The following is a 24,460-nucleotide window of genomic DNA, read 5'->3' as shown; positions in this document are numbered from 1 at the left end:
ATTTGAGATGATTGGCTTGAGAAAAGGGCGAGAAGTCCATAGCTCTGTCAACTAATCTGGTTCCGTGCAAATGGTAGAAAGTGACATTTCATGCCTGAATATCTCTACATTTCTAGAGCTGAGAGAAAAGAACCGACAGACAATAAAGATAAAAAAAAGTGGTTGGTGTGCTAGATAGACGTCTTTAAGTATAAGATAATGCCACAGCATCATCGCCATCGGCCATCTCAATTAATGCATCAAAGCAGCCAATATAAGTCGCCAATAAACAAATATATTTAAAAATGAATTTCTGACCGAGAACTCGAGACATTTTCTCTAAGGACCTGTAGAGATGGATAGACCTGAAAAGAACTATGCACATCGCCAAAACAATGAAAGCTGTAATCCAGCAGAGTAAAAATCAACAGCACAAATTCAACAGCATTTTCGCAGCAACGTCGACAAGTCGGTAGCCCAATAGCGATGCAACGAGGACGCAATAAGGTGCCAGTGCTTGCCGCATTAGGCTAGTGGCATGATTAGCCGAAGATCCCCCACCGCGCTAAGCGATTTCGGTGCAACCGACCACAAGTATTTCCATTCACGTGACCCTCTCCAACTCGGAATGCGAAAAGCGATCTCAACACCAAAACTCATCCAAAAAAGATGTGACATAGTGCAAATCAACGGCAAAAAGGAATGGATCCGCCGGGAATTGAACCCGGGACCTCTCCCATATCGAAGCTCTTCCTTTACAAGGATAGATGCTAAGGGAGTGTCATACCCCTAGACCACAGACCCGCGGTGTGAATTGATGAAGGAGGCGGGCAATGGACGGTATATGAATATGCTGTTGCAAAGGGGTAGAAAAAAGACCGAGATCGGAGTCTTCCAAAGTCAGGTAACAAGACGGGAGCCAGGGATGCTGTGGACCACCGCAGGCGAGCGCACGGGCGGGGAGCGGGAGAGCTTGCCGAACAGCAGACGGACAACGAAAAAGAAGACGGAGCAGCGAGTGACAGCCGACGACGAACCGGGAAACGCCTGCGCGAGCAATCTGCACGAATCCTGCGAGCGGCTACAGGGAAGGTCTGGTCGCGCTGTTCGATCCGCTTGTGAAGAGTCGCGCCGGTCTAGACATCGACAGTGAGGTCACCCGATGGATTGCCGTCGTCGTCGAAGTGGAAAGAATCGCGCGTCCGCGCGCCGGTCCGTTTCGCGTGGGATGCGTGCGCCCATGGCGTCACAACGGTACATGACAACGTTGGAATGTTGGTGTTGGTCTTTTGGGGTCGCCGTCAGATAGACCAGCATGTCGAGCAGTAAGTGCACAAGGAATCTGATCAGCCAGGCAGCAGAAGTAGCAACGTCGACACATGTTGGATTGTTATGCTGGGTTGACTTGACCAGTCACATACAGTACGCAACAAGCCAACAGTGAGCAAGGAGCAGCAATGCGGAAAAGAGCCACACTTCATATTTTGCTCGTGCGTAGCCTCGATGCTTCTGTCAGGCTCTATGCATTAGTTTCGTGCTCGCCTATTCGCGTGTCGACGGCTTGCACTGGACCCGTGCCAGCGGATGGGGTTGTTTTAGTCGGCGAGCTTGCTTGTTTACGCGCCGGCAGTGACGGGTGTCAAATGTCAGAAGCACATCGACCCTGGCATTGCTGACCAACAGAATTCCGGTGAGAGCCAACCGGACGGGAGTTGCGGAGTTTGGTTGTGATGGCAGCTCGCTTACGTCAAAAAGAGTCATTCGAGGCGACGGAGAGCAGCGGCAGGCAATAAAACCACGCGGCGACAGCGGCGGACAGCGCGAATGAGGCCGTGGACCAGCAGATTTTTCCGATCTGGTTCGATCTTGTATAGCAAACGGTGATGGACTGGTGGGCGCTCAATTATCGGGCGGCGCTGTCTCGGGATTGGCAGAGTCCGGGCTCCGAATGGCATGGCGCTGGCCGAGCTTTGCGGTTTGCTCTTGGCCGATGTGAGCAACAGCAGCCGACAGAGATGTGTTGCTGATGCCACGTGCGGGGACTGGGTGCAGCATGCTGTAAAGTTTGTTATCCGCCGACATGCATGCTGCTCCCCCACAACAGTCCAAAGTGATTGGACGCCAAGCAGCCCGACCGCCACTCGAGAGCGGAAGGGAAAGCGCTGACAATCAGCGCAGGCTGTTGATTGGCAGTTTGATGGAGGTTGAAGCATCAGGTGTGGTGCATGGGATGATTGTAGAAAGAGAGAGCGAGTTCGCGATGGCGGGCGTCAGCAAGCAAGGGTTGAATGTGCAGTGTAATGATGTGATGGCCAAGGTATGTAGGTACAGCATAACGGGCGGTCCGCAAACGGGGCCGGGCGCGCAAGGCTCTCTCCGAGCATGACTCGGGCCACGATACCCCAGGATTCGCTCGGTAGCTGGTGGGGCAAACGGAAAAGTCGAGTTTTTTTTTTTTGGCGGCGTCGAGCATGTGGCGATGAAGAAAGAAATGATACACCCTAGGTCTGACTGTAGCAGGGCATGAATGCTTCCTAAGCGCGACTATAGTAGTGAATGAATGCTCCCTAAGCGTGACTACAATAGTAGATGAATGCTCCTTAAGCGTGACTGTAGCAGTAGATGAATGCTCCCCAAGTGCACTCATTCGACACCCACTGTGGCGGCATGGATTCGCGGCATGGATTCGCGGCATGTTCGGCCAGCAGGGCCAGAGTGTGGTTTATGCCTACTTTACAGTCGACGGCTGGGACCGCCTGCCGGGATGGGATGGGATGGTCATGTTCTCGGAAAAAGCTGAATCAGCTGGTGATGGTGTTGTCCCGCCAAAGTCCTATTTCCGTCGAGCACATGCGGGCGACGCTGACGCCAAAGCTGATGAGGTTGATATCAGAGGTCAGGTTAGCTCGCTGCCCGGAGACTGGGACTGGGGGCGCAACACTACGGTCGAGGCTGGTGTGACCATCAGGCGCGGCGGCTTGGGAGCATCCATTGTCGACGTCTTGGTGATGGGCCGGATCTCTCGGGATGGCGGGCCTCGCAGTGACTGGTCGACTGCCGAGGTGACAGGGCTGCCTCTGCGTCCACGGAACCCACGTCATGATCGAGAAACTTCGTGCATCCAGCGCGACTCTCGGGGATAATTGCTACTGAGGTGCTCTGCTGATGTGACTGTGACTTCAAATAGCCCTGCTTCCGCCTCTTACTCCTGGCACCTGGCCACCCACACCCGCTAACGACCTCACGCCGACTTCCGCATTTCGTCACTGGCACCTGCCTCCGCTGCCTATATTCCACTCCCCGGCCACTGCCCGCCGACCCAGACGGACAAAGGCGCCTCTCACCCTACCCTCGCCTCTCTCTCCCCCCTCTCTCCCAAATCTTCACCCCTCTCCAGTTGCTATTCCTCCAACTGCTTCTGAATGCAATCGCCCACCCTCGCACTAACCGCCGCGGCATCTCTCCTGTCGCTGGCCCTTGCTCACGGCGATGAAGCCCACACGCCAGACATGCCCGGCATGGACATGACCATGGCCGCCGACGCCGCTCCCAAGCAAGCCGACGAAGCCTTTTCTGCCCCAGGAAAAGAGGGTTGGCCTCTGAGCTACTGGAGCTACTCGGAAAACGTCGGTCTCTTGTATACTTATATGGCGCTTGTTCTGCTCAACTGGATCATCATCGCTCCGCCAGGTGCGCTTTCGACTCTCAAATAGAAATCAATCGTGCTCGTGCGCTGACCTGGCCACAGTGGTGATGCTGAGCATTGCGCGCTCCCGCTTCGCGCTTCCCGCCCAGTTCCTCTTCCTCGCCTCGCAGGGAGTCGCCCTGTTCACGGCAATCATTTACGACGCCAAAACTCCAGACCTCTATCCCAACAATGCCCACTACAAAGCGAGGTGGGTGGTCTTTTGGATTTCGGCCGTCTGGGTCGCCCTGGGTCTCGTCAACTTGTACGCCGATTGGACCAACCGCTCCAAGACCCAGCCGCTTTCGACCGCCCTCATGGCGCAATATCAGCGGCTGCAGCAAGCCCAGCAGACGGCACCCAATCGCATGTCCTACGACTCTGGCCATGGGACCGAGCGCAACTCGGGATCCTTGTTTGGCAACTCGCTCTCCCCTTCTGCCGATTCGGAGGAACGCCGCCATTTTCAAGACGCCCACGACGACTACGAGGCCGTTGGATTTGACGACGCGGATGCTGTCGAGGAGAAGCGCGGATTCTTGCGCAACACTCGCGTGGACCGCTTCATGTCCCGCGTTGTGCCCCGCATCGGCGATCGTCCCCTCAAGTTTATGCGCTTCTTGTATGTCTTGATTGAGCGACTAATCCTTGTCCTCGGATTCGTGTCCGTCGCGACTCTCACAACCACAGTTGGCGGTATCTCTGTAAGCTGGTTGTTTCCGCGCTTCTCAAGCATATGACTGACTCTGTCTCAGCGCGGCAATCACATCTTCAACATCTTGGCCCACTACGTCAAGGGCGCCATCTTCTTCTGGTATGGCCTCTTGACCCTCGGCCGCTGGATGGGAAGCTTCGCAGACTTTGGCTGGGCGTGGAATGTCAAGCCTCCGCAGGAGCTTGTTGGCCGCGCCAAGGCACGGATTCCGACCGCAGAGTTTACCGAGTCCTTTGTCATTTGTGCATACGGCGCGTCCAATGTTTTCCTGGAGCACTTGGCCGCATGGGGAGGTGAATGGACGGCACAAGATCTGGAGCACGCGTCAATCTCCGTCATGTTCTTTGGCGGTGGCGCGTTGGGCATGCTCATCGAATCGAAAAAAGTACGGGAGCTTCTCAACACTTCGATATTGAGCACCCGCAACAACATGTTGCACACCGACGAAGACCACTTTGAACGACCCAAGTCCTACAGCGTCTCGTTGAACCCGATGCCGGCCCTCATCATCCTCCTCCTCGGCAAGATGATGGGCTCACACCACCAATCTTCGATGCTTTCGACCATGGTCCACAAGCAGTGGGGCAACATGTTCATGGGCTTTGCTCTTGCGCGCTCCATCACGTACATCATGCTGTACTTGTCGCCGCCGACATCGTTCCTGCCAGCGCGTCCGCCGTCCGAACTCGTCTCGTCATTCTGTCTGATTTCCGGCGGCATCACCTTCATCGTCAGCAACAAAGACACGGTAGCTGCGCTCGAGTCGTACGAGCTGGACGCCATGTTTACCTTTGTCATTACGGTCGGTTTCACCGCGCTAATCATGGCGTGGACCGTTCTCAACTTAGCCTTCAAAGGCTGGGCTGTGCGCCGCGAGCGCGGTGCGACTTTTGCCAAGAGTGGTGGCAGCAGCACATCTTTGCCCTGATTGTCTGCAGCCTTTGGCAGTGGTTCTCCCACAAACATTAATGATACCCAGCAATAGCTCTCTTGTTTCTATTAGCACTTGGAAGCGACGGCAACACTCGATACCCTACCATTACCCTTGATACCCTCGCATCAATAGACGCAGCCTCTCTGTTTCAGAGCCTCGGAGTACTGGGGGACTGGTCCGGTTGCGAATTGGGGTCGCTTCATTTTCGACGTCTCGTCCATTTAAGGTCCTCGCTTCGCTTGGGTACGGTAGCTCGGCGACGCGACCCGAGCCGGCTGTGGCGTGCCTGGCGGTCAGCCCTGCAGGCTACAGGTACCTTGTCGTTGGTGTGTCAGGGGACTGTTGGCGGGCAGCGGCGAGCGGGACAGGCGCAACCGGGACGAGATGGTCGAAACAACTTTTCTTGGTCCTTTTTTTCTCTTCTTCCTACAATTCTTGACGACTCTCTCTCACTCCCTATTTCTTGTCTTCTCCTCTCAAGCCAACGTCTCTCCTTTTTTAGTTCACGTTTTGCATGCGCACGACGGACGCGGTATTGTCATGTTTTCATGTCCTCTCTCTCTTTTTCTCTGCTTTTCTCCCCTGATTCTTCGCCAATGATACCACTGCAGAATTTTTCAGACTGACTTTGTTGTTTGGGTGATTCGCTTTCTTTTGGCTTTCTTGTTGCAATTGGGCTTGATGGATTGATGAATGGGTGGACCAACGGGCGAGACGAATGCGTTTGTTGCCTTTTTGGGGGCTTTGATAACCGTAATGTCTTTTGTGCTTGCTTGGTGGCTTAATTTTTGTTGGCGAGGTGAGGGTGCGTGGGGAGAGGGCTTGGAGGTGGAAGCGGGTGGTCGATGATGGATTGGTTTTTGCTGTGTGGCTCTGTTGGTTGGGTCGGTGTGGTGGCGGATGAGTAGTGTTAGAAATGGTATGCGCAGCTTTGGTTCCGAAGACTTGTTGTGTGGATTGGGTTGATAAATCGTGTGTCGAGGAAATGACACTTCCCGCTAGCAGTGTGAGTACGCTTGGGGAGCGTTCATCTGCCGCTGTAGTTACGCTTAGGGAGCATTCATCTGCTGCTGTGGTTGTGCTTAGGGAGCATTCATCTGCTGCTGTGGTTGTGCTTCGGGAGCATTCGTCTGCTGCTGTAGTTATGCTTAGGGAACATTCATCTGCTGCTGTAGTTACGTTTAGGGAGCAGTCGTTCATCACCGCTTCTGCACCTATCGGGAAGTCCTTTCTTCTGATACCAGCCATGTTGCTAGCTCGCTCGCTCGCTCTCTCGCTCTATTGGGGTATCTCGATGCAAAACATTTAACCTTATGTCGTCGCTCCAGTTGGGTTGAAAGCCACATGACGTCAGAAGCCACAGGATACCGTCTGGTAGTATCTCCCTCCCGTCGCTGGGGATCCTCCTATCGCGTCGCGTCACGCTGCGGGAGTCGTCTATCTCGCCCCACCCCTTGCGATCCTCCCCACACCTCTCGGGATGCCGCCGCCCCTGGTGCCCCTGGTGGAGCCGCCCCGGGTTGTCCTGCCCGTCGTGCCGCTGCTGCCGCCACCACGGGCCGACGACATGGAGCTGTTTCCGCCGCCGCCGCGGGTGACGCGCGATGGAGCCGGGGTTGCGAATTTGGATGGGGCTTTGGAGGATGGCGGGTTCTCGACGAATGACGTGTCTGTCGTCCTGTGTGCGCGGAAGAGGGCAGATGTCAGCCACCTGATCCTCGCAAAATGCCAATTAAAGAAAATACCAGCCAAAAGATGTTTGTCTTTGGTAGGCAGACAGGCAACGTAGAAAACAGCACGCATCAAAGCACTCACATAAACGTCGCCTCGGCGCCCTCAGCAACATTGAAACCCGACCCCCTCCTCCCCGACGTCGCCAGACTCGCCCTCTCGACCGCCTCGCGCGCCCTCTCGCGCACCCGCTCGCGCGCAAAGCTCTCGTGGACGGGCGCCTCGGGGAAATCGACGCAAAACGCGTTCATGTTGAGGCCGTACAGGAAGGCGGCGAAGCTCTCGCTGAAGCGCGCCAGCGACTCGTGCATCAGCTGCAGGTGCATCAGGTTGGCCTCGAGGTCCGCCATGCTGTCGCTCAGCTCGGCGAAGCCGGGCTCGAGGTTGTCGAGCGGGGTGGAGGTGGATGAGTGCGCGAGGGAGTTGGGCGATGTGGCGCCGTAAGGTTGTGATGCGGAGCGCCGGTGGCTGCTGCGGAGGGAGCTGCGTGATGTTGGGCGCAAGGGCGTCGTTGGGCGGGAGGGTGGCTCGCGGGTGCGCGAGGCGGAGCGGTGCGGTGTTGTTGACATTTTTTTGCGGAATGAGCGCGATGGCAGGAGATGTTGATGGCCGGATCGAGGTAGGGCGAGCTCCACGGCGGCGATTGAGGGATGGCGCGTGGTTGGGTGCGGAAACAAGTGAAGTCAGTCTCGACGGCGCCGTGTAAACAGTTTGGTGTTGACGGTGGGCGCAATAGTCGTGGCCGGCGGGCGCGCCCTCGGTGACGTCTCGGATCGGCCGCGCAAATTCACTGCTGAGGCTTGTCTGCCGCGCCGCTGGAACCGGCCGCCCAGCAATAATGCGATGACCTCAAGCCGAATGCGCTGCCGGTCCGCGCGTTAATTTGTGGCCCTCGATTCGTCCATCATCTCATTGCATTGCTCTCGGCTGCGCTGTCTTCCGCCGGCCGGCAACACTGCCTCAGTCCTGTCTCTGTCCGCAGTTCAACCCATCATAGGTCGTCTGTTCCCGTTCGGTCCCATCCGCCTGCCGCCACACCACCTTCAGCGTCCACTCCGCCGCCAACCGTCCAGGCTGACGCTTTACATGTCTTCAAGCTTTGCCCGCTCGACCACGCTAAAACATTTAACTTGGACCCGTTGGACCTCTCCCGCCTTGCGAAACTCAACCCGAGGCACCTCCATCCCTCTCGGCCGCATCCCAATTGCTCGCTGCCTGCGCTCCCAGTCTCGCACCTTTGCTTCTTCCGCCAGAAAAGAGACGCCTCGGACCGTCCTCCAGAGCAGCTCATCTTTTACTCTTGGTCTCGTCGTCGTTGGAGTCACAATCGGCGGCATCTTCTACGCTTACAGGGACCCCACCTCTAACAGCTCGCTCGAGTCCGCGGCTGCCCCTCCTGCCGAGGCTTCCAATTTTCTCGCAGAACAATACCCCCAAGTTTTTGGCATGCCGTCTGAAATCCCTCCCGGACGGCCAGGCAACCTGACGCCTGAGCAAGAGGCCAAGCTGCGCGAGCTGTGGGCTGCGCTGGCCAAGCTGACGGGCATCATCGACCCCAACGCCGAACTGCTCACGTCGAATGGCACGGACTCGCCCTCGGCGGCGTCAGACAACAACACGGAGAGCGGGCAGGGGTCGTCAGGCAAGAAGGAGAAGCGCAGCAAGCGCCTCAACGTCTTCCGGCGCAAGCACCACGAGAAGAGCAGCTCCTCGGGCGGCGTTGACGGCGACTCGACCAGCTCCGCGTCGTCCGCGCCAACCGCCGACTCGGCTGCGACGAGCGCCGGTGTCGACCTCAATGCTCTCAGCCTCGAGGACGACAAGCACGGCCAGGGCAAGGCCTTCCGCGAGGCGCTGGCCGACCAGTCGCCCGAGGACCTGCGCAACGCCGTGTGGAGCATGGTCAAGCACGACAACCCGGACGCGCTGCTGCTGCGCTTCCTGCGCGCCCGCAAGTGGGACGTCCAGGCCGCCCTGGTCATGCTCGTCTCGACCATGCACTGGCGCGCCACCGAGATGCACGTCGACGACGACATTATCAAGATCGGCGAGCTGGGCGCCATTGAGCAGGCCAAGAGCGCAGACGCTGACGTGAAGAAGAATGGCGAAGACTTTTTGGCGCAGCTGCGCATGGGCAAGAGCTTTTTGCACGGCGTCGACAAGGACGGCAGGCCCATGTGCTTTGTGCGGGTGCGGCTTCACCGGCAAGGAGAGCAGAGCGACCCGAGCTTGGAGCGCTTCACAGTATATACCATTGAAACGGCTCGCATGATGCTGCGGCCGCCGGTAGATACTGCGGTGAGTGTTCAGATGCAGTCGATGTGGTCGAGAGTGGTTTCACTGACATGTCACAGACGGTCGTGTTTGACATGACGGGTTTCTCCATGGCAAACATGGACTACACGCCTGTCAAGTTTATGATCAAGTGTTTCGAAGCAAACTACCCCGAATCGCTTGGCGCGGTCCTCGTCCACAAGGCACCATGGGTCTTCCAAGGTAATTTGAATACACTCCTTCTGGCCTCCCATCTGACTCCAATCTAGGCATCTGGACCATCATCCGCGGATGGCTTGACCCCGTCGTTGCCGGCAAGGTCCACTTCACGCGCAACACAGACGAGCTCGCGGCCTTTGTGCCACGAAACCAAATCCCTTCAGAACTCGGCGGCGACGAGCCCTACACGTACTCGTACGTGGAACCGTCGCCAGGCGAAAACGCACGCATGGCCGACACGGCAACGCGCGACAAGCTGCAGGCGGAGCGCGACGAAATCGCTAAAAAGTACGAGGAGGCGACGCTCGAGTGGTGCGAGAGGGCGGCCGACAAGGAGGACGTCAAGGACGTGGTGCAGCGGCGCGCCGACCTGGCCGAGCAGCTGCGCGCCAACTACTGGCGCCTCGACCCGTACTTGCGCGCGCGCTCGCTGTACGACCGTCTCGGCGTGTTGGGCGAGCAGGGTGCGCTCGACTTTTACCCCAAGAAGAAGGCCGAGGAGAAGAAGCCTGTTGCTGCCGCCGAGACGAGCGCGGACGATGTGGATTGAGCGCCGGAACGGGGTGGGCCGCACAAGTCTACTTCTGGGGAGGAGAGGAGAGGAGAGGAAAGCAAGGGGGGAGAGAGTAATGGAATCGCGCGTGGGGAGACGCTGAGCAACACGGTGGTGGTAAACGAGACGGCGAGAGCGCGCCCGCCCTCGAACAGACGAATGGAAGGGACCTGCCTGCTACCGCATCATCGTGAGCGGTGACTGAAGGCACGCACCAGGCAGCACTCATCCCTCAATCCCTCGCTCACCTACGGCGGCACCGGGCCACCAAACACTCTCATAAGTCATCGCCCCCTTCCCGGCAAGAAGGTCAAGGTAATATAATAACCCCAAACTGCCGGGGGCCAAGAAGAAGATGGCGAGTCTGAGCGCAATACAACACCAACGCATCTTGCTGCTGCTTTCTGGGCCCATTGGCGGAGAGCAGCGCAGAGAGAGATAGCCTGTCTGCCGGCCAGCTAGCCAGGTAGAGGTGAGGAGCTGAGGCATCCTGATCTTTTTTTTCCGTCATATTAGCGCAATGTTATTTATTTTATTATGCATGATTTGATTGGGCTGTTGACGGGATGTCTCTTGTGTGTGATTTGTTGAAAGAAATGTGGCCGACTGGTGATGGGAGTGCTTTTAAGGAGCAGTCGTTGATTGCAGCAGCCAGACCAAGGCAGTCAGCACTGTGATGTGAGCATGGCTACAATAAGGAAAGAAGAAAAGGAGGAGACATGGGTGCAGCTTTCTCATTGCCCCTTGCTCAGACACACTCGCCATGCTGAGGTAACATAACTCAACGGGCATGAGGGAACAAGTCAGTCTATTTCGACATCAACTTCATCAATTTCATTTCTAGCTGGGGGGAAAATAAGTGCAAGTCTATAAGAGTGTGTTTGAAACGGCAATAACAACACCAACGACGACTTCAAGCCTCACTCCGCACTCCTCGTCTCCCGCACGCGTTTCTTCGTCACCGCGTGCGCCGTGCTATGCCCGACAACTCCAATCATCATCATAACTCAATCACCACCGTCTGGCATGCATGCTCGTCTACTCGTCGTCTCCTCTACCTCTAAGGAAAATGTAGCCGTTTGAAGAATGGGTGCACGTGGCAAGTGCAAGGACGGAGAAACCGGCTTACGACTTGATGAGCAGGCTCTTGGACGTCATCTCGTCGGGCTGGCCCAAGCCCATGACGTTCAGGATGGTGGGGGCGACGTCGCCGAGGACGCCGTTGGCCTTCTCGAGGGAGTAGTTCTTGGGGGCGTTTGCCATGACGAAGGGGACCTTGTTGAGGGTGTGGCTGGTCTTGGGGCCGCCCTCGTCGTTGAGCATCTCCTCGGCGTTGCCGTGGTCGGCCGTGATGAAGAGCGTGTAGCCGCTCTTGACGCACTGCTCGTAGATGGCGCCGATGGCGCGGTCCGTCTCGGCGACGCCGCGGATGGCCGCCTCGTACACGCCCGTGTGGCCCACCATGTCCGGCGGCGCGAAGTTGTTCATGATGAACTCGTACTTGCCCTCGCGGATGCGCTCGCACACGTTGTCGGCCACGCCCATGGCGCTCATCTCGGGCTGCAGGTCGTACGTGGCCACGCGGGGCGACGGCACCATCTCGCGGTGCTCGTTCTTGAATTGCTTCTCGACGCCGCCGTTGAAGAAGAAGGTGACGTGCGCGTACTTTTCCGTCTCGGCAATGTGCGACTGCACGACGCCCTGCTTGGCCAGCCACTCGGCCAGCACGTTGCCCATCTTTTGCGGCGGGAACGCAACGTCGAACGTGTACTTGGGGTTGTATTGCGTCATGGTGGTGAGGTGCGTGTTCTTGGGGTAGGGGAAGTCGGGCCTGGGCGAGCGGTCAAAGTCGCCCAGCAGCTGCGTCATCTCGCGGACGCGGTCAGAGCGGTAGTTGAAGAAGAAGATGGTGTCGTCGTCTACTGCGTGTTAGAAATGTCGCGGGCAGATGAGGGGGACGACTCTTACCCTTGATCCTCCTCTCGTCGCCGCCAACGATGATGGGCTTGAGGAACTCGTCCGTCTCGCCCGCCTCGTACCTGGCCTTGACAGTGGCAACGGGGTCGCTGCTGGCCTCGCCCTCGCCCTTGACCACGCCGTTCAGGCCAACCTCGACTCTCTCCCACCTCTTGTCGCGGTCCATGGCAAAGTAGCGGCCGACAATGGTGGCAATCTCGCCGTAGCCAAGCTCCTTGGTGACCTTGATGAGGTGCTCGAGGTGACCGGCACCCGACTTGGGGTCGGTGTCACGGCCATCGCCAAAGAAGTGAATGTAGACCTTGGGGACGCCAACGTCCTTGGCGAGCTTGATGAGGGAGAGGAGGTGGTTAATGTGCGAGTGGACGCCGCCGTCAGAGACGAGGCCGAGCAAGTGCAGGCGGCCGTTGCCATTCTTGGCCCGGTTGAAGCTCTTTTGAATGTTCTCGACGTCCTTGAGCTCGCCCTTCTTGATGGTCTGGTCAATGCGCACCACGTCCTGCCAGACGACGCGGCCGGCGCCGATGTTCAAGTGTCCGACTTCGCTGTTGCCCATGAGACCCTCGGGCAGGCCGACGGCCAGAGAGGAGGCGTCCAGCTCAGTGTAGCCCTGCGTGATTTCGGAGCCGGGGCGCTTGAACTCGTCCATGACGGGAGTCTCGGCCGCGAGAATGGCATCGCCGTCCTTGCGGGACTTTTCGCCGGCGACTCCCCAGCCGTCAATGACGACTATCAACTGTCAGCCGGTGTGGCCCTCGTTCCATGGTTGAGGGGGCCTTACTGAGTACAGCCTTTTGGTCGACCATTTTTGTTGGATGGGGCTGTTTTTTTCCGAGGGGACTGCAGGGAAAAAAAAAGAAGTGAGTGAAGAAACCAGGGAGAGGAGAGAGGAGCAGGAGAGAAATACGGGATAGAAGCGGCGAGAGGGCAGGCAAAGCACGGAGCTCTGGGGTGACAGTCTCTCGATATCAGCCGTGGTGGGGTTGTTCTGCTTTTCTCAACGAACGCAAAGCCCGAAACGTCAGAGCCCCTCCGCTGCACGTCCGATGGCCGCACTCCCAAGAAATCCAAAGTGGGACTGACTTCTGCGCCTCTCAACACCACCACGCCACGAATCAATCAATCAATCAGTCAATCAATCCTCCGGCCAAAACTCCCCGACACGCCATGCGTCACACCTGAACCTAACCTCCGTTCCCTGTCGAGTCCCGTTTCAACCCACGTGTCTCTGCAACGCGTCGCAGGCCAATTGACAGCGCAAACCACTTCCTCCCCACCGCCACCCCCAAGGTATCCACCATGGCCGCCGTCCCACCTTCATTAGCAGCCGCCGCCGCCGCGGCAAACACCTCGCACACTCCCCGGCCCTCGATCTCGCGCAGCGCCTTCTCAACACCAGCGCCCGGCACGCCCTCGGGCGCCGCGTCGCGCAGCTACTCCAAAGCGCCCGACGCGACGGCCGCCAACGGGCCCGCCAACGCCAATGGCAGCGCCGCAGCGACGATTCCAGCGCTGCCCTCCCCCGCGACCTTTGACCTGCTGCCCCAGCTCCACATCCTCCTCTCGCGTCTCTTGATCCCCAAGCCGGCCGTCGGCGGCAGCCAGCAACAGCAGGGCGGAACCAGCGCGGCAGCAACAGGCACAACCGCGACGGCAGCAGCAGGAGGAAATGCACATAGCCAACAGGGCGCCCCAGCAGAGCACAAGGACCCGGAGACGCAGCCGCTCGAGATCCACCAGCTGGCGGCGGCGGCCAGCGCGCTCAAGGTGCGGCTGCAGCGGGCGCGGCAGGCGTGCGCGCGGCTGGGCGACGTCGACCGCAGCGTCGAGGAGCAGGAGGACGAGATGCAAGAGCTGGAGCTGCGCGTCGCCAAGCTGAAGGCCGTGCTGGAGGAGCTGGGCGTCGGTGGTGGTGCTGTGTGAGCGTCTGCTTGCTACCGCACTGCTTTTCCAGCTACCTTGCCCATGGAATCGGCTGCGCGCTGCAGTTGTTGCGCCAACCAAACCGACTCCTGGCAAATGCTGCTTCTCGCTCGGATGGCTATATTATTACTCGCTTGCTGGAGAGAGAGAAGAGAGCTGCCTGTCTGGCTGCCTGCCCGCCGATCATGACCGCAGTCGCTCGGCTACCGACCTGCTCGACCCATATATGCCCAAGAAGCCAAGCAATACGGCACTTGATCAACCTCCTCCCCCACTCAGTGAAGCCCAGCCCAGCTCAACAAGCCCGTCTCATCGATACGACGCGCGACGTGTGTATGCATGCTAAGCAGCAAACGCACCGGCGCTCTGAGGATTGTCTGTGGACTGGCAGCAGTGGAGTGAGTGGTGTGCACGGAGGCGCGACGGGGGCGGAAACAGAGATGAAAAGAAAAGAGTAGCGGTGGATGGGGAATGTCGTGAGCCGAATAATCGTGCTGCTCCACGTCGATGTGTATGAAATAGATGAAGAGGGGAAGCAAAGAATAATCTAGACTTTCATGTGTCGTGCTTTGACGTTTCGAGGCTAGCGCTGCTGACTGCAGACATGGCTTTCACAGTGGTGTCAAAAGAAATGGGGGGGGTGGGGGGGGGGGGGTCGTTTGCTGCTATAGTTGCGCCCAGAGAGCAGTCATCTGCTAGTCTCATCTTTCAACACGCGCTGTGCCATCCATGATCAAAACTGCAGAGTCAACAACTCCAGATAACTTTGTCACAAGCAGAAGCATGACAGACAGCCAATTCAGAAAAAAATTGAGATGAAATTCGTTTATGGGAATCAAAAACTATACAATGAGAAAAGACCCAAGCATCATAGCCCACATTACACCTTCTCGCGGACAACGCCAACAACAAAACTTTTTTCCCAACAGGTACCCCTTCAGTGTTGTTTTCCCCCAAAGTCTAAGGATCGTCGGTCATGACAAATGGCGTGTGTTGATCGATGGGCGGTCTCTATATGAGGAAGAGGAGAAAAGGAAGGAGGGGAAAGGAGAGGGAAAGAAGGAGGAGTGATGAAGAGGACGACGAGGAGTTTAGTCGGCGTTGCGCTTGGCGGCGGCCTCGGCCGTCAGCATGAGAGCGGCGGGCGCGTCGTCGCGCGGCATGTAAAGCTCGACGAAGCGCAGGCAGGGCGCCTCGTTGAACTCCTTGTCGGCAAACAGCTGCTCGACCTCGGTCTTGGTCTTGACCTGGTACGTCTTGTAGCGGTCGGGCTTCGCGCCAAAGGCGGCCGGCAGGTCCTTGTAGTTCCAGTTCTGGATGTCGTTGTACACGGCGTCCCAGCCGTGGATGCAGCGCTCGATCGTGTAGCCGTCGTTGCAGATGACGAAGATGATGGGGTTCAGGTCGTGCCGGATCATCGTCGACACTTCTTGCGCCGTCAGCTGGAACGATCCGTCGCCCGTGAAGAGGATGGTGCGCTTGCGGCCAAGCTCCTTTGCGGCCAGGGCGGCACCCTGCGTCGAGCCCGTGGCGTAACCAATGGAGCCCCACAGCACCTGCGAGATGGCAGTCACGTCCTTGGGGAAGCGAGTCTCCCAGATACCAAAGTTGGCGGTACCAGTCTCGGTAAGGACAATGTCGCCGTCGCGGAGGAACTGGCCGGCCTTGGGCCAGAACCAGGCCTGGGTGATGGTGGGGTCCGAGTTGTCGGCGTGGTCGGGGACGACGTTCTTGGGGATGGGACCGGCCTCGATGTTGAGCTTGCCCATGCGCTCGGTGACCTTGGTGAGGACGCCGTTCATGCGGACGCCGGGGTAGTCGGAGTACTTGACGGTGACACCGTAGCTGTGGAAGTCGATGGAGTTGAGCTGCGAGGTGCGGTAGGTGAAGCCGGTCGTGTTGAAGTCGGACTTGATGGCACCAATGCTGATGATCAGGTCGGCGCCCTCGACACGCTCGCGGACACCAGCGTTGGAACCGGTGCCGGCGTAGACACCGCCATAGTTGGGGAGGGTCTCGTTGACGGCACTCTTGCCCATGGGGGTGACAAAGGTGGGGATGCCAGACTTGGTCACAAAGTCGTCGACCTCCTTGAGAGCACGGTGGCGGATGGCACAGGCGTCGACGAGGACGACGGGGTTCTTGGCGGCGGTGAGGTACTTGAGGACAACGTTGACGACGTACTCCTCCTTCTCGACGTGGTTGGGCGAGTAGGCCAGGTCAAGAGGGGTGTTGAGGCGCTCACCCTCGACCTTCTTGGTGACCATGTCGGAGGGCAGGGCAACGTAGACGGGGCGGGACTGGAGGTAGCACTTGGTGATGGCATCGTCGATCAGGGTGGCAGCCTCGTGGGGGTCGTTGAGCATGGCCATGGCGCACGAAACCTCGCGGTTCATGTTGGCAAAGGCGTTGAAGTTGCCATTTCCGAGGGTGTGGTGCAGCAGGAGGTTGTTCTGGAAAGGTTAGCTTTGGAATTGGCCAATTGGGATCGTGGGGGAGCTACCTTTTGGGCAACAGTCGAGGGGTAGCCGACAATGTGGACAATGGGGACGAATTCCGAGTAGGCGCCAGCAATGGCGTTGACGGCAGACAGCTCACCGACACCGAAGGTGGTGACGACGGCAGAGATGCCCTTGATTCGTGCATAACCATCGGCGGCGTAACCTGTTGGCAGAGCGAGTCAGCTGTGGATCCAGAGGGGCGGGGCGGGGAATGGCGGAGTCGAAGGCGATCGAAGATGAACATACCAGCGTTGAGCTCGTTGACGTTGCCAACCCAGTTCAGGTTGGCCTTGGGCAGGTAGTCGAGGGCGACGAGGTTGTAGTCACCGGGCAGACCGTGGACGGAGCGGACGCCAACCTGGTGAAGACGGCGGAAGAGGTATTCAGCAATGTCGACGGGCTGCTTGAGCTCGCTGGTGCGGATGTCGGGCGTAACCTGGCCGGAGGCGAGGGGGGTGAGGCCGCTCATGATGGATGTGGTAGTTGGTTGGTGATGTTGATTGATGGTGATGGGGAGAGAAGCTGGTGGTGGCCGGGGGAGAGGGTCGCTTTTGAATGCAGCTCCTGGACAGGGTCTGGCATGACGAAATGTGAAGCTTCATGGCTGGCGGCGGCTAGCACGGCCGCCGTCACTCGACATGGCATGAGGCGGGCCGCAGCGAGCAGAGGGAGCACAGCGCCACTCGTTTTCGCCGTTGGGTTGGGTTGAAGCTTCCAAAAGTACCCGGCATCGGATGATGTCGCGCCAGACGCCGTAACAATACCGTCAACCTCCAAGAATATCCCTCAATCCAGCGACGATTCGCCCATTTCTTTCAATTCGTCGTTCTGGCGGTATCTCTGGCCTCGTACTCAACATCCGTCGCAGTGGTTACAGTGGAGAGAAGTCGTCTGGCTTCGTCTGGCTGCGTCTGACGTGCAGGTCGCGTCAGAACAGAACACCAAGGTACGCGCTTAGTCACGTCGGGCCGGGTCGGGAGTGATAGGGCTCAACTGCTGATGGACGCGCCACCTCACGTCCTCGCCCCAAACGCCGTTTCGAACTTTTTTGCGACTCCCTGACCTGGATCCGCTCTGCTCAGCGGATATGGCCGCATCTCACGCGCCGTCGTGACACGGCTCCATCAACCTGCCCGCGTCTGCAAAGATAAGCCCTCACCACCTCGAAACTACTGTGGCTGAAGCTCGAAAACTTCAACTCCCCCGCCACAGCTTTGACGTCAACGACTGAGCCTGCTCTGCAATCCCGGTCTATTCCCGTCCTCTGCTGTCTCCTGCGCTTGGCACTGTGGCGCCGCAGTTCTAGATCCCCTGAATATCCCACCTGTCGTGACATGCTCGACTGCATTTGTCTCCTACGCTCCTATCACGGAGTGCTACGCGTCTTTTTCCGTCCGATTCCACCTCCGACCTTGGTGGCTGCGTTCGGGGCCGCCGCCGTCTTTTTTCTCTGCCGGCGCTCGGTCAGGTCGGTACTCGGGAGCATTCATGGCCATGGAGATCATCCGTCCTGGTCCACGCGTTTGCCGGCTCGTCGATGAACATTCCCGAAGCTATCGACAAGATGGACACCACCGTCGCCCAGCTTGGCACCGCCATTTTCTTGACAGGACAGGATTTTCATGTAGGAGCTGTAGACACCACCACAAATTCGGCCGAGCAAAATTCACACTTCCAAGCTCGTCTTTCAATCGACGACCGCGGACCTATCGGGCTGCGTCCCCGAGGACAGGGGTAGCAATAAGCTGATCCAGATACCAACCTACCAATAGCTTCACAGTGCAGCCTCACGCAAAGCACTCAAAGAGGCACAGCTGCAATCACAACAATCCTGCTCAATACGCAGTCCGCCAAATACTCGGTCCCGAGACCACGCCAGAGTGCCCTGACCTCGTCGTGTGTAGCAACCGGATCCGCAACACGGGCCCGGCCGACCTGATGCTCCTCTGCCTTCGGACCGCCATCACCAAACCCTCGAAAATATCCCGGACTGACCATCATCAACCGCCCGTAGCCGATCATAGCCTCCAATTCTCTCTACATTCAGGATTCAGGAGGCGCGCGTTGCCGCCGCACACACCACCGACATGCTAGACCTCTAGAGGCATGGCTTTGGCGATAACGGAGCATCGAGAAAAGTGCCTGCGCGGGAGCCTAACCATCGAAATCGCATCGTTTGGAACCGCGGCAAGTCTCAGGATGAGACAGCCGCCAGCTCTACAATGCAACACTCTGCGTCTTCGGCAATCTGAAGATCAGAATTGATCTCCGTCAAGGCCCCTGAGCGCCGACGTCGGAGCTTCCCGTTGCAGACGCCATTTGACTTGACGAGAGCTGGGATAGGGAACGCCGCCGCAGAAATCTTATTTCAACGTCTGCTGTCTGGCGGGGTCTGGCAGGTCACCTGTCTGGCCTGCATTTGGTTTGCCGGCGAGGCGCGTGGTGGCGTGACTTCAGAATGTGCCATGCAAACGCCATGTCCAGTACATGTTTGCCTGGTGAAAGAAAACCTTTCTCCAACCACGCCAAAAGAAAGGCAAAAGACAGCACCCCACGCAAACAACGCACAGGGGAAAACTGCAGGTCAAGAGATGGAGTGTGCCGAGAATGCATCTGAACTTGCCAGTGCCAATGTTGACAGAGCCGCAGTTGAAACATGACTATCCCGCAGCAACAGCGGGCGTCGAAAGAGATGAGACCTTCTGGCAGTATCTGTGCACTCAGGGAGCAACCATTCGCTACTATGTGCGCTTGCGATCAAGGAATACTTCGCTGCTACACCTGCGCTCAATGAGTGTTCGCGCCCTCTCTACTTGCGCCTTGGAGGCAGACGTTCAATGCCGCAGCTAGACTGAGGGAGTGCCGATAAGGGATATTATCCTTGGCATCAATCCTTAAAAAGAATGGCAAACAAGGTTCCCTGACAGAGGACAACTTAATATCAACCGCAAATTGGACGGGAACATGTCATTTGTCGTTGCCGCCCCAGACGCCGGCAAAGGCGAAGAATGCGGCCAAGACAAACTGCCCAGGAACTAACTCTTCGCCGAGCATATTTGAAACGTGCAGAGCTACGTCGACGTCTTTGGTTGAACATTTCAGAATTGACAGCCCCGCCAGCCATTGACGGTTTGAGTTGCTGTGCATTGTTGCGGGCTCGCGTTCTCTCTCTACAACCACGAGTTTCCGAGAGCTGCAAGCGCGCGCCAAACGTAACCGGTCCACCCGCGCTAACGCCTTTGAGGCGTCGTCTCATCACATGACGGAGCATGCCTCGCCTCACTCGCCGATGGCTTCTCATCGGCATCGTGGCCGCTTGCTCTGTCTTGTTTCTTTACCTTTCTTTCCATCGGGATCCAGGAGCTTCTTTGGCAACCGACGCGCCGAATGAGCCACCGCCTCCGGCACCAGATACACCCGAGGCCGCAGAAGCCCAGAAAGAAAAGGAGCAGAAGAAGAAGAAGAAGCCTTACAAACCGCAAAGGTTCGATTGGACTAGGAGGGGGCAACGATTTCCGGTCGAGTTTTATCATCAATTACCCAGAGGAAAGCACCAGCAATTGCCAGAAATTCAAAACGTGATCAGCAATGAGGACAAGGCAGCCAGGACGGAGCGTGAAAGTAGGAGAAACGAGATCAAGAGCACCTTTCAAAGAGCATGGAGCGCATACAAAGCCAAGGCCTGGCTCGGAGATGAGCTGACACCATTGACTGGCAAGTCCAGGACCAGCAGTGGCTGGGCTACAACCCTAATTGAAAACCTGGACACTCTTTGGATTATGGGAATGCATGACGAGTTTGAAAAGGCCGCCAACGCAGCTCTCCGAATCGATTTTCAATTCTTCAACTCAGAAGTCGTCAACATTTACGAAGTCACGATACGTCATCTTGGTGGTCTCCTCGCCGCCTACGATCTCAGCGGCGACGAGAGGCTGCTGAAAAAGGCCCTCGAACTCGGCGATATGCTCTACGTAGCCTTTGACACGCCTGAGCGCATGCCCCTCACCCGCTGGAAGCCCCATGATGCCATTCACAAAAAGGTCCAATTCCCAGCCGACTCGATTCTCGTCGTCGAAGTCACGTCCATGACGCTGGAATTCACACGGCTCTCCCAAGTCTCGGGCGACCCAAAGTACTTTGATGCTGTCGAGCGCGTCGTAGAAGTAATAGAAAAGCAGCAGAACAAGACGAGACTGCCCGGGATGTGGCCTCTCAAGTGCAACGCCAAAGTCAAAGACTTTACGGCCGATCCCATCTTCACCTTGGGTGAATTTTCGGGCACCACCTACGAGAATCTGCCCAAAATGCACCTCTTGCTCAACGGACTGACGTCGAGGTACCGCGACCTCTACACCAAGGCCATGGACACGGCAGTCAAGCACCTACTCTTCCGGCCGCTCGTCCCAGAGAACCCCGACATGCTCGCGCTAGGGCACGCACGCATCGTCGGCAACCGCCGCGAAGGCGAGGAGATAAGCCTGGAGCCCGAATGGCAGAGCCACGTATGCTTCGCAGGCGGCATGTTCGCGCTGGGCGGACGGCTCTTCAACCAATCCGAGCACGTCGACATTGGCCGCCGCATCACCGACACTTGCATCTGGACGCACAACGCCTTCCCGCTGGGCGTCATGCCCGAGACGTCGAGCCTGGTGCCGTGTGCCAAGGGCAGCGCCGCCATCGACAGCAGCGACATGTCGTGCTCGTGGTCGGAGCTCAAGTGGCGCATTGCCGTGCAAAAGACGCTCGAGCTCGACTCGGCGGACCAGCTGGACGAGCGCATCGCGCAAGAGAACTTACAGCCGGGCTTTGCCTCTGTGGCAGACAAGCGCCACCTCCTTCGCCCCGAGACCGTTGAGAGCATCTTCGTCTTGTACCGCATCACGGGCATGTCGGAGCTGCAGGTCATTGCGTGGCAAATGTTTGAGAAGTTACGGGCGCACACCGAGGCGGAATGGGGAAATGCGGCATTGGAGGACGTGACGACGACAGGAAACTCGACACAGTTGGATTCGATGCAGGTGAGCTCTTCTCTATTCGACTCACAGTTTGTAGAACATGACTGACTTTTCTTCAGAGCTTCTGGATGTCTGGCACGCTCAAGTACTTTTACCTCCTCTTCAGCGAGCCCGAGCTCGTCAGCTTGGATGACTTTGTCTTCAACACCGAGGCGCATCCGTTTAGAATCCCGAAGCCGCCTGCTGAGCCAACACCGACTCCCACGGCTACTTAGCGAGAGCTGTGACCTTCAATTCATCTTTGCGAAGCTCTCAGACAGCGGCTTGTCTCGATACCGCCTGTGGTTCGAGAGAAGATGTTTGCCATGTTGAATGGTTCGTTGGGGGGTATCGGCACTTTGTTTTGTACATAGAGTGTAAGAGATATTGTTGGTGTTATGTGTCTGTTTCTCCTCTATCGATACTCTCTCAATGACTTAAACTTCTGCTACGTTGCTGACTGATCTTCCCAATTACTAAATGCAGACAGGTGATGAACGTCGTCTCATATGCTATAATCAGACTTAACTTCGATCTTTGGGCTCTTTTTGACCGTGTTGAAAACAACATGGAATTGAAAAGTGGCTGACTGCCCAAGTCGTAAGTTTTGCTCTGCGGACTCTCTCTCATGATCAATACACGCACATCATTCGCTGCTACGCCTACGCTTAAGGAGCATTCATGTGCCACGATAGTTGCGTGTAGGAAGCAGTCATTCATTTCCGCAGACTCTCCTGATCAATACCCACACAACATCACGCCGTCAAATTCCGTCACGGCACACGCCAAATATCGCGCATTTTCTCAACCTCAACACGCTCTCTCCCTCAAGCCTCCTCAAGGTCCCATGGAACCACACGACATCAAACAACAATGCCGCTCCGCCTCCCCTCACTCAACTTCTTCCGTCTCTCACGCAAGCGCGACAACAGCGCCCAACACTGCGTCGAGCTCGTCGACCTCAACCAAGCCGACGCCGACTACATATTCCAACACGAGCACTCGACGTGGGAGGAGAGCCCGGCGCCGCCACCTAACACGCTCTGCGCCAGCTCGTCAGTGGTGCTGTTTCAGCGACATCCGTCCAGTCAATTTGGCCTTGCTCTGGAATTTGGCGCCGATTTCGAACAAGACTGGCTGCGTCGCTTTGGCGGCTTGAACTCGAATTCTAACTCGAATTTGTCGAGCTTGACGACTGTCGTCCACCACGCCCCTTTCGCCTCGACGCCGGACGCGACGCCGGAGACGACGGCGGCCAGCGAAGCCTCGACCTCCACCTTAGCCTTGCCAAAGCCACCTCCCAATCTCGCTGCGACCTTCAGAGGTAGATTCAAGTCTACGTTCAAATCGACTACCAACATCGCATCCGAAAACTCCAGCACCGCTCATTCTCCGCGCCTCAAGACTAGTCGAGCTCATACCAACCGCGACAGCACCGCAGCCCCTCACAACAAAAGCGACAAAAGCGCCACTGTGACCAGTAACGCACACGACCGCTATTGTCCACCTCTTCCGCCCATGAGCAACCCAGCGCACCCGCCGCGGCGCTGGCGCTGTTGCCGCTGTGGCAGGGTGAATGCGAAGGCCAATGCGAAGGCCAATGCGCGCGCCTACGACACCACGATGGCCAACCGCAACCGCAACCGCAACCGCCACCGCGGCACCCGGGACCATGCCTCCAAGACGGCAGTGGCAGTGACAGCGATAGAGGATGGCACATGGACGTGTCGCTGTGGCCACAGCTTCGAGCCGTGCTTGCTGAGGGCGCGGTTGCGCTGCTTGCGCCGCGTGCAGCGGAAGGGTGGCGATATGGGTGTTGCTTTCGGGAGGGGGTGAAGTGGGGAGGTGACGGACAGACGGATTGACGGATGGACATGTGGAATGTTGGACTGGCGGTGGGGAGGGAGGCAGGGAGGGAGGGAGGGAGGTGGAGTAATGTTTAGTTTGCTAATATGGCGAGGTGGATGGAAAGAGAGGATCTTGTTGGAGTGTTGCTGCGTGGGGTAGAGCTGTTGAGTGTGGAAGAAGGCTTTTGTGTTCTGGGCTCGGGTCTTGATATTCTCTGTCATTTTTGACACCCGAGGATGTGGTGAGAGACACGGTAGATTCGACGCTGGTGAGAGGAGATTTGTTTACTTGAAAGTAGAGGAGGATCAGGAGGAGGACGTCAAAAGTCCAACATGCCCCAAACAATGTCGCCAGTCAGCCAGTCACCTCCAAGATGCAGTGAGCCAACAAACAAACAAACAACCATCATAAGTGACTCCCTCCAACACGGCACCACCCTCTCCCCACACTTCCAAAGTCACATCTATATAACTCACACAACTCACCATCTACCCAACGACGATGAGCTTCTAAGTCTGCAAAGTTGCGGTAGCGTATTGGTTGTTTGGAAAACTCCGCAATCAGTGGCTGCCTTGTTGGAGAGCTCCGCAAGGCAGGAGCCCGGGGTCCCAATCCCTTACTCGTCAAATGCCGACCAGCATTCTTTTTCTGATCTTTCGGATATGCCATTTTATCGCTGTTGGGTGGTTGGGTGGCTGAGGAGATGGGTTTGATGGCGCTAGTCGAAGGTGACTGGCAGCTGTCATTCAGAATGGCTTGAGCAAAGCCTCTGCTTTGTCTAACAGGCTTCAGGATACATCAGTCTGTCTCCTGCCTGCGGCTTGCATGAACTATCACTTTCATATTTTGCTCGGCCATGTGCTGTCTATCTATCGCTTGTGCACCCTAAGCGACAGTAGGTGAGTCCGCACACAACAAATCAGTCTACGACTCTTCCCTGGTCTCTACCTTTAGCGAGGAGATATAACAGTAAAAGCAGCGGATTACAGCCTTTTTAGGCATCTACCGCAAGATTCCGGGGAATGACTGCAACAGCAACAGCATCGCTTTTTACCGAATCTCTAGAATTAAACGCACAGCCAGACAACCAGGCACCTACGCCCAAGGAGCATCCATCTACTACCGCA

General features: G+C 57.3%; 10 protein-coding genes and 1 non-coding gene across 11 annotated transcripts; 5 read left to right on the top strand and 6 right to left on the bottom strand.

The window, feature by feature from the left end:
* Positions 1-682: 682 nt before the first annotated feature.
* J3D65DRAFT_t150 lies at positions 683-783 on the bottom strand. Its single transcript has one exon. It is a non-coding gene; the product is annotated as a tRNA-Ala (tRNA).
* Positions 784-1,404: 621 nt separating this feature from the next.
* On the bottom strand, positions 1,405-2,201 carry J3D65DRAFT_641196 (uncharacterized protein). Its single transcript, XM_066801868.1, has one exon. It carries the CDS (start codon positions 2,190-2,192, stop codon positions 1,737-1,739), a length of 456 nt encoding a protein of 151 aa, XP_066650154.1. The 5' UTR covers positions 2,193-2,201; the 3' UTR covers positions 1,405-1,736.
* A 1,287-nt stretch (positions 2,202-3,488) lies between these two features.
* Positions 3,489-5,307, top strand: J3D65DRAFT_672190 (uncharacterized protein; the record flags this gene model as incomplete). Its single annotated transcript, XM_066803457.1, has 3 exons — positions 3,489-3,669; positions 3,728-4,368; positions 4,420-5,307. The coding sequence occupies 3 exons, from the start codon at positions 3,489-3,491 to the stop codon at positions 5,305-5,307; spliced, it is 1,710 nt and encodes a 569-aa protein (XP_066650153.1).
* Positions 5,308-5,583: 276 nt separating this feature from the next.
* Positions 5,584-6,739, bottom strand: J3D65DRAFT_157675 (uncharacterized protein). Its single transcript, XM_066794138.1, has one exon. It carries the CDS (start codon positions 6,559-6,561, stop codon positions 5,860-5,862), a length of 702 nt encoding a protein of 233 aa, XP_066650152.1. The 5' UTR covers positions 6,562-6,739; the 3' UTR covers positions 5,584-5,859.
* On the bottom strand, positions 6,497-7,825 carry J3D65DRAFT_641192 (DASH complex subunit Dam1). Its single transcript, XM_066801867.1, has 2 exons — positions 7,129-7,825; positions 6,497-6,991 (listed from the first exon to the last, which is right to left on the bottom strand). Exons 1-2 carry the CDS (start codon positions 7,611-7,613, stop codon positions 6,751-6,753), a joined length of 726 nt encoding a protein of 241 aa, XP_066650151.1. The 5' UTR covers positions 7,614-7,825; the 3' UTR covers positions 6,497-6,750.
* A 305-nt stretch (positions 7,826-8,130) lies between these two features.
* J3D65DRAFT_607477 (uncharacterized protein) lies at positions 8,131-10,087 on the top strand (the record flags this gene model as incomplete). Its single annotated transcript, XM_066798511.1, has 3 exons — positions 8,131-9,342; positions 9,399-9,540; positions 9,588-10,087. 3 exons carry the CDS (start codon positions 8,131-8,133, stop codon positions 10,085-10,087), a joined length of 1,854 nt encoding a protein of 617 aa, XP_066650150.1.
* Positions 10,088-10,877: 790 nt separating this feature from the next.
* On the bottom strand, positions 10,878-13,173 carry J3D65DRAFT_157506 (BPG-independent protein). Its single transcript, XM_066794136.1, has 3 exons — positions 12,849-13,173; positions 12,059-12,796; positions 10,878-12,009 (listed from the first exon to the last, which is right to left on the bottom strand). The coding sequence occupies exons 1-3, from the start codon at positions 12,871-12,873 to the stop codon at positions 11,216-11,218; spliced, it is 1,557 nt and encodes a 518-aa protein (XP_066650149.1). The 5' UTR covers positions 12,874-13,173; the 3' UTR covers positions 10,878-11,215.
* Positions 13,110-14,083, top strand: J3D65DRAFT_157556 (RNA polymerase II transcription mediator complex subunit 9-domain-containing protein). The gene has a single exon (XM_066794137.1). The coding sequence runs from the start codon at positions 13,367-13,369 to the stop codon at positions 13,988-13,990; it is 624 nt and encodes a 207-aa protein (XP_066650148.1). The 5' UTR covers positions 13,110-13,366; the 3' UTR covers positions 13,991-14,083.
* Positions 14,084-14,836: 753 nt separating this feature from the next.
* On the bottom strand, positions 14,837-17,383 carry J3D65DRAFT_641183 (pyruvate decarboxylase-like protein). Its single transcript, XM_066801866.1, has 3 exons — positions 16,738-17,383; positions 16,494-16,654; positions 14,837-16,443 (listed from the first exon to the last, which is right to left on the bottom strand). The coding sequence occupies exons 1-3, from the start codon at positions 16,958-16,960 to the stop codon at positions 15,082-15,084; spliced, it is 1,746 nt and encodes a 581-aa protein (XP_066650147.1). The 5' UTR covers positions 16,961-17,383; the 3' UTR covers positions 14,837-15,081.
* A 2,377-nt stretch (positions 17,384-19,760) lies between these two features.
* On the top strand, positions 19,761-21,721 carry J3D65DRAFT_561821 (glycosyl hydrolase family 47 protein; the record flags this gene model as incomplete). The annotated part of the gene is made up of 2 exons (XM_066797533.1): positions 19,761-21,509; positions 21,566-21,721. The coding sequence occupies 2 exons, from the start codon at positions 19,761-19,763 to the stop codon at positions 21,719-21,721; spliced, it is 1,905 nt and encodes a 634-aa protein (XP_066650146.1).
* A 637-nt stretch (positions 21,722-22,358) lies between these two features.
* On the top strand, positions 22,359-23,321 carry J3D65DRAFT_662700 (uncharacterized protein; the record flags this gene model as incomplete). Its single annotated transcript, XM_066802638.1, has 1 exon — positions 22,359-23,321. The coding sequence occupies one exon, from the start codon at positions 22,359-22,361 to the stop codon at positions 23,319-23,321; it is 963 nt and encodes a 320-aa protein (XP_066650145.1).
* Positions 23,322-24,460: the final 1,139 nt, after the last annotated feature.

The sequence above is a fragment of the Phyllosticta citribraziliensis genome (genome assembly GCF_038025025.1).
Source record: "Phyllosticta citribraziliensis strain CPC 17464 chromosome Unknown J3D65scaffold_15, whole genome shotgun sequence".
Taxonomy (NCBI): Eukaryota; Fungi; Ascomycota; class Dothideomycetes; order Botryosphaeriales; family Phyllostictaceae; genus Phyllosticta; species Phyllosticta citribraziliensis.
This window is presented reverse-complemented; position numbering and strand designations above follow the sequence as displayed.